Source organism: Dendrobates tinctorius, unplaced genomic scaffold, assembly GCF_039654945.1.
Source record: "Dendrobates tinctorius isolate UK_male_01 unplaced genomic scaffold, ASM3965494v1 ptg000035l, whole genome shotgun sequence".
In the NCBI taxonomy this organism is placed as follows: domain Eukaryota; kingdom Metazoa; phylum Chordata; class Amphibia; order Anura; family Dendrobatidae; genus Dendrobates; species Dendrobates tinctorius.
The window spans coordinates 7,818,637-7,828,524 of NW_027361703.1; the positions used below are offsets into that span (position 1 = coordinate 7,818,637).

At 45.2% G+C, this 9,888-nt stretch overlaps 1 protein-coding gene across 2 annotated transcripts; it reads left to right on the forward strand.

The window, feature by feature from the left end:
• The first annotated feature begins 634 nt into the window (after positions 1 to 634).
• Positions 635 to 8,942, forward strand: ZCRB1 (zinc finger CCHC-type and RNA binding motif containing 1). 2 transcript variants are annotated; one of them, XM_073573254.1, is made up of 8 exons: positions 635 to 846; positions 2,125 to 2,227; positions 2,502 to 2,530; positions 2,695 to 2,806; positions 2,892 to 2,999; positions 6,056 to 6,162; positions 6,247 to 6,322; positions 8,453 to 8,942. In XM_073573254.1, exons 1-8 carry the CDS (start codon positions 683 to 685, stop codon positions 8,582 to 8,584), a joined length of 831 nt encoding a protein of 276 aa, XP_073429355.1. In that variant the 5' UTR covers positions 635 to 682; the 3' UTR covers positions 8,585 to 8,942. The 2 variants fall into 2 exon arrangements, with proteins under 2 accessions (XP_073429355.1, XP_073429356.1); XM_073573255.1 differs by lacking the exon at positions 635 to 846 and adding an exon at positions 853 to 1,015.
• The last annotated feature ends 946 nt before the right edge of the window (positions 8,943 to 9,888 follow it).

The following is a 9,888-nucleotide window of genomic DNA, read 5'->3' on the forward strand; positions in this document are numbered from 1 at the left end:
ATAAGTATCAAATAAATCAGGTATATACAAAAGTTGTACAACACATGGTTAAGCCAGAATACAGAGTGTGATTAACATGATTCATATACAGAAACCATTATGGCTATTCGCTTAATGTATGAAATAAATTAAATATATACAAAGGTTGTACGACACATAATTAAGTCTGGGTATCAGATATGGTTTCCATGATATTTATGCAAAGAACATGTTCAGCATTATGGCTAGTAGCATACTATATTATACACAGAGTCACAACAATCCAAAGTGCAAGAAACGGTTAATGAGAGAGGCACATACCCCTAAGGAAACACTGTGGTTCCTATTGTCAGGGCAAAAAAAGGAGAAGAATTCTATGGAAAAGAAAGAGGTGGTGACGTCATGATAGGTAAGAAGCAGCATATGGGTGGTGAGGAAAAACAGCGGACTCTGGGCTCTGACGTTGACAGACAGATGCTGACCATTGGACCCAGGGAGGGTGAGTAAAACAGCATATTTGATACCAACACTACAGCTGGGTGCTAAGATTTTCTGAAAGGAGACAACCCCTTTAAGTGGCTGACTTATGGAAACAGCCCATAAAGAGTGGTCTGAGGGTGAGAGAAAGCGTCCACTGCTTTCATACGTTGTACCCCACAATATGAGCGGCCATGTTTTCAGAGATCAGGGTCGTGTTTAGACTATGAAGAGGCTCCTTCAAAATGGTTCCTGCGGTGGAGACGGAAGAAGCCGGAGTGTTCTCTCCTGCACATGGAGAGCTTGCAGTGCTCGGGGCGGTAGAGGTCGAGATGGACGGTGGATCTGTGCAGATGAAGACGGGCGCCTAGGAAGTGTGAAGGCAGACTGGTGAGCCACAGTGTCGGACGTACTCGGCAGAGGGGGCCATCCTCTGCATGACTGATATCCCGACCATAAGAGACTGGTGGGGAAGCACCGCTGCTGCCGATCAGCTAGTAGTGGCTGCGGCAGTCATGCTACATAGGTAGCTCTGTGCTTTTTACTGCACCGTGCCCTAGTAAGTCGGATTGGCACTGATATGCTATTTATGGCTACTGTAAAAACTAAAAAAAAGTTTTTTGTTTTTTTTTTTACAGGCTATCAAACGGGAAAACCCCATTCTTGCTTCTTTCAGTGTTCGGGCCAGCCCTCTCCTATAGTGCTACTAGACAGCTCAGTCATGCTTGCCATCTATACCCTTTGTGCAGCGCTGCCTATTGTTGGCTGCAGAGTGAGTTAACGGAGACTCTCTCAGTCGACTAACTGACCTTGTCAGTCTTTTTTTTTTTTTTTGTCTTTTTTTTCTGAGATCCGCTAAGATGATGCGCCATCTCTGTTTTGAATGTGCAGGGAAACCAAAAGCCAAGCTAAATTTTTTTTCTTTTAAATGAAACCCAGTTTGCAAAACTGATTTTCGCTCCAAATACAGTATGAATACCGTATAGGCGTTTATGAAAAGTTCTGAGCGCTCTGCAGATTGCACAAGGTTTTATTACTAAATCTGCACTAGAATTGTTTTGCAAGACTCGCTCCATCGGCCGGGGGTCAGTAATCTGTGACCTCTGGATGGGGGAGGCCTGCAAACCCCCTAACTTCCCGGCTCCTCCATTGACATGGCCCCAGCCCAGCTCATGTAAAGGTCTGGGAATGGCGGGGGGGGGGGGTAAGGAGATCCTCAGGCTCCCGGATTACTGACCTAGCTATGCAAACTGGGCTGCTTTTGTCATCAAAATGATCAGGATTCCTTATGACAGAGGAGAAGCGGGTAGTGTGATTACAGCCGAAAAGGCCAGATCTTTTTTTTTTTTTTTTTTTACATAATTTAGAAAAAAGTAAAAAAAAAAGTCCTTTTTATCCTCTCTTCCCATTTTAGCTCTGTTTTGTCTGGGATAAGTAATACGTTGCCTGTGTGTATAGTGGTGGGTATCTGCTTCTCTAAATGTAGAGATGGGACCCCCAAAGTGGCGCACGGACCCACAGTTTGATTGAAGATGACTAGGGTTTGTTTTTTGCGCCATTTTGGATGTCCTTATTGGTTAGACCGCTGCCACTCCTCTCACTCAACAGGTTGGTGGTCTACATAATGATATGCATGCCACATCTAACAGTGTGTTCGTTCTATTTCAGGTGGAGGTCCCCAGATACCATGAGTGGAGGTCTTGCACCTAGCAAAAGTACGGTGTACGTGTCCAATCTGCCATTCTCGCTGACCAACAACGATCTCCATAGGGTATGTACGTGGCACAGCAATGCCCTGCTAAAGGGGTGTCCGTGGGTGCTAGAATGTGTCGGTGGGGTCATATTACCCCTCTGCGCTGTGGCGGGGGCTCATTCAGTGGTCGAGGATCGGGCATGGGGGGTCTTTTGAGCTGACGGAGGGCCATTAATATAGATGCCCTAATAATAAGGCACAGCAAGGAGACGGATTCCCTTTAATAAAGCAAGTGCTGGTTTGAAAATAAAATCTTTACGTCTTCTCTTTTTTTTTTTTTTTCTTTTTTCAGATTTTTTCAAAATATGGTAAAGTAGTCAAGTAAGTAATGCCATCCACGGCTACTAGTCAGCGTGTGATGCTGTGCTCTCAGTCTGGCTTGTGTGAGTGCTGCATTGATGGAGGAGGAGAGGACCCTACAGGGCTGAACACATTATCACGGTAAGTCTGGCGGACCTTCCGACGCTTGTATTTCTGCCTTTTAGGGTTACTATTCTAAAGGACAAGGAGTCCCGGAGAAGCAGAGGCGTTGCGTTCGTTCTGTTCCTAGATAAGGAGCCTGCGCAGAACTGCGTCCGCGCGCTGAACAACAAACAGGTGTGCTCTTACTACGTGTGCTTATTACATGGCATGGGTGCTTATTACATGGCACGGGTGTTACAGGCATCTCTGCTTGTCTCAGCTCTTTGGCAGAGTATTAAGAGCTAGCATTGCCATCGACAATGGGAGAGCGGCGGAGTTCATCCGGAGGCGGAACTACACTGACAAGTCCAGATGCTATGAATGCGGGGTGAGTACATGGCCGTATCGGAAGGATTGCGGTACAAACGCTTGCTTTATTGTCCCATATAAAATATTCACTGTTCTATAGGGTTGCATGCCTATCGCAATCCTCAGCTTATGCTTCTTCGCCAGTCTCTGTTGACAGGCTGCAGCAGTGACGTCAACAGCGCATGTGACCGCTGCAGCCAATCGTTGCATTTAGTGGTAATGGTGCCGAGCCCAGAGAATGGCTGTACTGGTCTTGTGCAGAGTATGACTACTGCAGCCTGTCAACACAAACTGCTGCTAGTTTTATTATTTTTACAGTGGACAAGTATATGGATAAATAATACATTCTGTAAAAATCCTTTATGGCTGTAATGTCTCTTAAAGGGAATCTGTCACCAGGTTATTGCAACCCCACGTGGGAGCAGCATGATCAACAACCCTGATTCCCTGATGTATCACTTACTTGGTTGCTTACTGTAATTTTGGATAAAATCAATCTGTTGCAGATCTCCCAGGTTTCCAAATGCTGTATAACGCTGCCAACACCACTGATTGCCTTTCGTGTGCTCTGTTCATAGGCAGAAAGCTGCCAGTCAGTGGTGGGGGCGTGGTTGGACTACATGGCAGCTGGTTTACTCGTCCTCTAGTGATGTTCTCTGCATCTACATTATGCTGCTCTTAGATTAGGAGTCAAAACCTGGTGATAGATTCCCTTTAAATGTCCTCAATTTAAAAAGCAAGGGGATGAAGGTACATTGTGTGTGTTCTCATAAATGTAGAACACTTGAACATAAACCCTTGGCTTCCAGGACCATTTTTACACCCTGATCAACGTATATAAAACTTGAATCCTGAAATAAAAGGAAATCCTATAAAATCATATTCTCAAATCTCTACGAAGTTGGAGTGAAAATAGACACCAAGCACAATGTAGAAATTGTCAGATCACGGGAGGGATTGATGTACTACTGTGCAGATTCCCACTCTTCTGGAGAAAATGCTTCTCTGCCCTTCCCCCATTGATAATACATGCTGTTGGCATAAAGTGATGTTCATGTATATCTCAGTTTGGGTCATTGGTTATACAGTGGGAGAGGCTGGATCAGGATATACAAATAACACCCATAAAAAAGAGGCTTGCACACCTTTAGTAGTAAAACAATATATGGGTGCAGAAACGCTCTGGCCAATATATGTACATTGTGTATATGTGGTTATTGAATACGTAAATACCACTATTGCTATATATGTGTAAAAAAAAAAAAAAAAGCTTGAGGTACTTGGTTAACATTTATAGATCAAATAGACATCCAACCACGTCAAGGTGACATAATATGGATGATTCCTAACTAATGACTCACCTGAGCCTACCAGGCCTCTCATAGATATGAGGGAAAAGATACAATCTGACTTAACTCTAATTAAAACCTTTCTGGGAAAGATTCGTGATCTGTATGCACAGCTAGGCGTTAGGCACATGGTGAGGTTAGTCAGTAGAGTTAAGGCCCTATTACATTTAGCGATGCACCAGCGATCCCGACCAGCGATATGACGCGGTCAGGATCGCTGGTGCATCGCTAAATGGTCGCTAGTGAGCTGCCACACAGGCAGATCTCACCAGCGATGCAGCAGCGGTCGGGGGTCGTCACTTACCTGTCACATGCAGCGAGGGTGACGTCTTCCGCCCGCATCCATGGAGTCGCTCGTCAGCGCCAGCAGGAAGCTGACGACGAGAAATGGACCATCCCGTTCTCGTGCAATCAGCGATATCCAGCAGGTGAGGGCCGTGTTGGAGGTAAGTGACACATGTAGCGAGATCGCTGTTGCGTCACAAAATCGGTGCCGCTTTAGCGATATCGCTAGCGATCTCGCTATGTGTGAAGGGGGCTTTAGGGACCATCTGTATCAGGTACACCTTGGCTTGGTTGAATGGCTTTTACACTTTATGATAAAGAAATATTAAGTACCTTGTGTTTTTGATGTGTAGAACAATAGTGATGTCATGTGTTCTTCAATTTCAGACAGTGTATGTTCTCATTTACTATTAGTGGGGAGTGGCTCACTGCTGCTCTAATATTACAGGTGTCTTTGCGTCCCCCTGTTCTAATGGTCAGTGGTGGTCTCAGTAGCCAGATCTCCGGAAATCATACATTTATCACTTATCCTTTTGGGCAGGTAATAAATGATGTTTATGGAAAAATGTCTTGAAAGAGAACATGTCAGCACGATTTAGCAAGTTATAGTAAAGTCATGACGTAATGGAGCTTTTATTCCATATAGAACCAAACATTTGGTGAAAAAATCCACTTTGTGGCTCTTCTTTAGTCACCAATTGAAGTTTTCTTTTGATAAGATTTAGGTGCACAGGGGCCGGACTTTGCACTGTTTTCGGCGCCTGACTTTGGTATTTGAATAGACCTGTCGTGCTTTGTCATTCCCTGTATGAGCTGGTGCTGTCCCTGCTGCGGGCGGTGATAGCGCAGATTTATTTCCAGGCTGGTCTTCAATGAAATACACAGTTTGCAATTTTGGCTCAATAACGTCTTTCAGAGATGTCAGCGAGCGGAGTTCTCAATCGGTGCTTGGCGCCATTTTAATTACGACCAGCCTACTAAATCAGTCTGCTCTCTTGCTGCCAGTGAAAAGGATGGCATGAAATTTAAACAGGTGGCAGGTCCCTCACAAACTAGTGCCCTGTCATTCAAACACCAGAGACAGGCAGAGGGTCCGGGCAGGAGCAGAAGACCCTGAGACTGGTCCGGCCTCTGTGCGCCTAAATCCCATTAGAAGAAAACGTCAAATGGTGATTAGAGAAGAACCACAAAGTGGATTTTTCAGCTAAAGTGTCGTCTTAGGCTGTAGACCAGCGCTGTTAGGGCCTTGGCTTTACCTTACATTACAAAATCGTTCAGACAGGTTCTCTAGAAGTATCGGAATTGCCTTTGAAACTGTAAAAGCCAAGAGCTGTCACTAATTGTGTGCAACCCCCTCATAATGGGTTGACTGATTTGTCTTCTGAATTTTTTTGTGTGTGCATGTATATATTTATTTTTTGTTTTTTGTAAACTATAAAAGGACACAGGTCACTTGAGTTATGCCTGTCCAAAAAATATGCTTGGAGATCGGGAACCTCCACAAAAAAAGGAGAAGAAAAGAAAGCGAAGGGTAGAAGTGGAAGAAGTGTAAGGAATCAAATAACCTTTTAGCCATGACCAGTACTGTTACTATCTACACAACCCTGACATGTCCACACATTTACTATCTAGAGTTGAAGAAGAACAGAGTGAGGATGAAGGTGAAGATCCTGCTCTTGACAGTCTCAGCCAAGCCATAGCATTCCAGGTACAGGCATTACATGACCGGGATATTTGACTTCTATTATGTGATGTTCTTTGCTTTGGATTAAGTCTTAGGGCCCCGTCACACATAGCGACGCACCAGCGATCCCGACATCGATATCAACTTGTCAGGATCGCTGGTGAGCTGCCAAACAGACAGCTTCACCAGCAATCGGCACCAGCGACGCCGAGCGAGTGGTGTCGCTGTGCACGTTAGTTACCAGCACGGTGATGCAGGGAGCTGGTAACTAAGGTACACATCGGGTTTCTAAGGGGCATGCGCCCGGTGCTTAGAAACCCTGCGTTTACCTTAGTTACCAGTGCGCTGATCGCTGGTCTCCCGCCTGTCACACGCAGCGATGCGTGCTGGCCAGCGGGAGACCAGCGATCAAAAAATGTCCTGGCCATTCCAGGATGATCAGCAATACCCGGCAGGGGGGGCCTGTCGCTGGTCAGTGTCACAAACAGCGATCTCGCTGGTGAGATCGTTGTTGCGTCACAAAACTTGTGACTCAGCAGCGATCTCGCTAGCGAGATCGCTATGTGTGACTGGGGCTTTACAGAGCCGCCTCCTGCGGAGCTATAGCCTGCATACATTGCAGCATTGCAGAAGACAGATTTTTGGGTTTGGGTGCCATGCAGGTTTAGGGAAATTAGATAAATCGATCGAGGAATTAAACAAGCACTTTGCACCAGAAAACTGGAATTAAAGTCACAAATGTTTGCGAACTGACATTTACGTTAGCCCCGCCTACTTTTAAGTTGAGTGGGCGGAGACTAGCAAGAAGTGGCGAGGCTTCGGACAGCCCTACAGATTCACTAGCATTTACACCCCAAAAGTCATGTTCTGATGTTGGTACCTGGGAACTGAAAAGATGTGCCACATTCATTGAGTGGCATCTGCCTCATAATAATTTTGTTGCATCATAAATCTAGGCTAATGTATAAAACTCCAGTCTTAAAGGGGTTGTCCACGTGTGGGACAAAGTCTACAGTCACTCTGTGACTGGCATGAGCGGGTGATCCTGTGACCGCATGTATGCGATTTTCATACTTTTAGTTATATGCTCACTAAACGTGACCAGCTTCTCTCAACTCATGACCTAAAGAAAGAAGGTGAACACGACTAGTCGGCATGTGACTCCAATTGTGTAAATTGTATACATATGGTCCTGTGGCTTCCATTAGTACGAACACTGCTGGATTCTCAAGTGATTTATGAATATCAGCTTCCAATACAGGATGTCTCTAGTGGCAACAAACCAGAAATGCGGTACACAAGAAATTAAAACTTAGGTGGAATAAAACCACTTTGGAGAATTATTATAACAGAAAATCATTCCCAGAGGTCTCAGGGTACAAGTATTGTCCAGTATCGCACATTACAGACCTGTCTACTCAGCATGAATACACCTAATAAACTGCTTGTGTGACACAATGGTGACTACAGCAGAGATGAGCAGCATCACCTTAAGACTTCCTTGCACCCCAGAATGAAACGTGCCTCGTTTTCTGCTGTCTAATTACAGGCTGTAATAGAAAGCATGTTTCTTAAAGAGGAGCAAAACTTTCTGCCTGACTTTTCTTTTTTGGCAAGCAACTTGAATTGCCCTGAGAATGGTGGTGGTCTAGATCCTGAGAACGTCACAGATCTCACATTAGACCCCTGAGAATTGTCCAGCTCAGCAGTCAGGACGCACCGCTTGTCTGAGCATGCACACAGACCGGCGTATGGATTGAATGAAGGCATAGGCTTCGTAGTCTGCTTCCTATTGAATCCGTATCCCCGTGCGCTCTCATCTACACACTTCTCAGGGGTCTATTGCGCAATCATTGAGGGCCTCAGGACCTGGACCCCAGCGAACTGCGGGCAATTGAAGCGCCTGCTAAATATGAAAATGTCAAACATAGTTTAGTTACTCTTACTTTAGGATTTATTCCTATTTAGTCCAGACCCCTAATGCACGGAAAAAATATATTGCTGTTAAACTGCATTTACAGCTGGCTAAGGAGTGCCATGCTTTACATCCATATTTCAGTGTGGGCATCTGAGCCCTTGGGGAAAGTTTGTGGATTACAGGAGGCATACGCTATTAAAATACTGTATATTCCCATGTTTTCTTTTTCATTATAGCAAGCAAGAATGGAAGAAGAAAAAATAAAATTGAGACAAGCTGCAGGGGAAACATCCACATCTGGTGACTCCAGGCGGCCAAGAATCAAAAAGAGCGCGTACTTCAGCGATGAAGAAGAACTTAGTGACTGAATGGATATGGGAACACTTCCGCGCTCCAGCAGGACTTGTCATTATTCGGGTACAGACTTACCTTGAACATTGCATCTTCCCAAGGGACTATAAGATTTTGCTTTACTTCGTGTCCTCTGTTTTAACCAGTTGTTTTATTTATGAATAGTTGATTTGTAGAAGGATGCCCACAGGTAAGCTGGAAGTGACCAGTGCAGGCATTACAGCGATTAGCTGTGGGACTTGGGCTGCAAGTCATTGCTTGTATTAGGATGGTATCATGGTTGATGTTTGTAAATCAATGTGCCTAACACTGTTATTCCCAAATTTCACTAGAAAAATTGCATATGTTATTAAATTTATTTCTTAGAAATGTTAAGGCTGGTGTGCTTACTTAGGAAGTCTGACTGGCGGAATCATTATTTTAAGTTTAAAGTTGCGCCATTTGGCTAGTAGGAGCGCTGAAAAATGACACTAGACCAGACCTGGACAAACGGCAGTGGGCCACATCCGGCCCTCTGGCTGTTCCATTCTGGCCCACGGACAGAGATGGCTGAAGCAGTGGCCCCTGGGCGGCACCATGCTCTCACCCGCCGTCACCGCTATTCACATCCTCGAGATGAAGACGGAGGTACATACATTGGTGGAGGATGGTGCTGCCGGTTCCATCTTCCACCAATCAGCACATGAGACAGCCGGTGCGATGACGTGACTTAATTGCGTCAACTGTGCACTGCGGAGAGGTGTACTGGAGAGAGGAGAACACCGGGGGAATGTTTCTATGTATATAAAAGGCTATGTGGGGGCTCATACTGAATATAGAGGGCTATATGTGGGCTCATGGTATATAAGGTGCTGTGTGCGGGCTTATCCATTTATATAATTGCCTTGTAATGTTTTCATTTCCTGTTCTGCCCAGATGTCACCGTAACCCAAAAATTCCAAGTGGAGGAAGTTTACAGACCGCCATATTGGGACACCCAAGTGATGGGTTTCTCAATATGGAAAATGCTGCTGGTACCAACCTATTGCGCGGTACCACCAGCGGAACACCGTTGTACCACACACACTCTATGTGCCATACGCACCACACACAATCACATTCACACACTCAGACTCACACACACTCACATTCACACTCTAAGGCCGGGGTCACACTAACCGACGCAAAATACGGTCAGTATTTTACATGCGTAATACGGATGAATGGCCCCTAAACAGTGCTCCGTATGTCATCCAAAATCAAGGTGTGGTCGCGTATTTTGCGCATGTAAGCATCCGTATGTAATCCGTATGGCGAGATTTTCTCGCAGGCTTGCAAAATG

Excerpts from the sequence above, each read along its gene's own strand:
- ZCRB1 (XM_073573254.1), top strand. The coding sequence starts at position 683 with ATGAAGAGGCTCCTTCAAAATGGTTCCTGCGGTGGAGACGGAAGAAGC. Across the intron at positions 2,807-2,891 it reads GCGCGCTGAACAACAAACAG|CTCTTTGGCAGAGTATTAAG; the intron begins GTGTGCTCTTAC and ends TGCTTGTCTCAG. Across the intron at positions 6,163-6,246 it reads AGGGTAGAAGTGGAAGAAGT|AGTTGAAGAAGAACAGAGTG; the intron begins GTAAGGAATCAA and ends TTTACTATCTAG.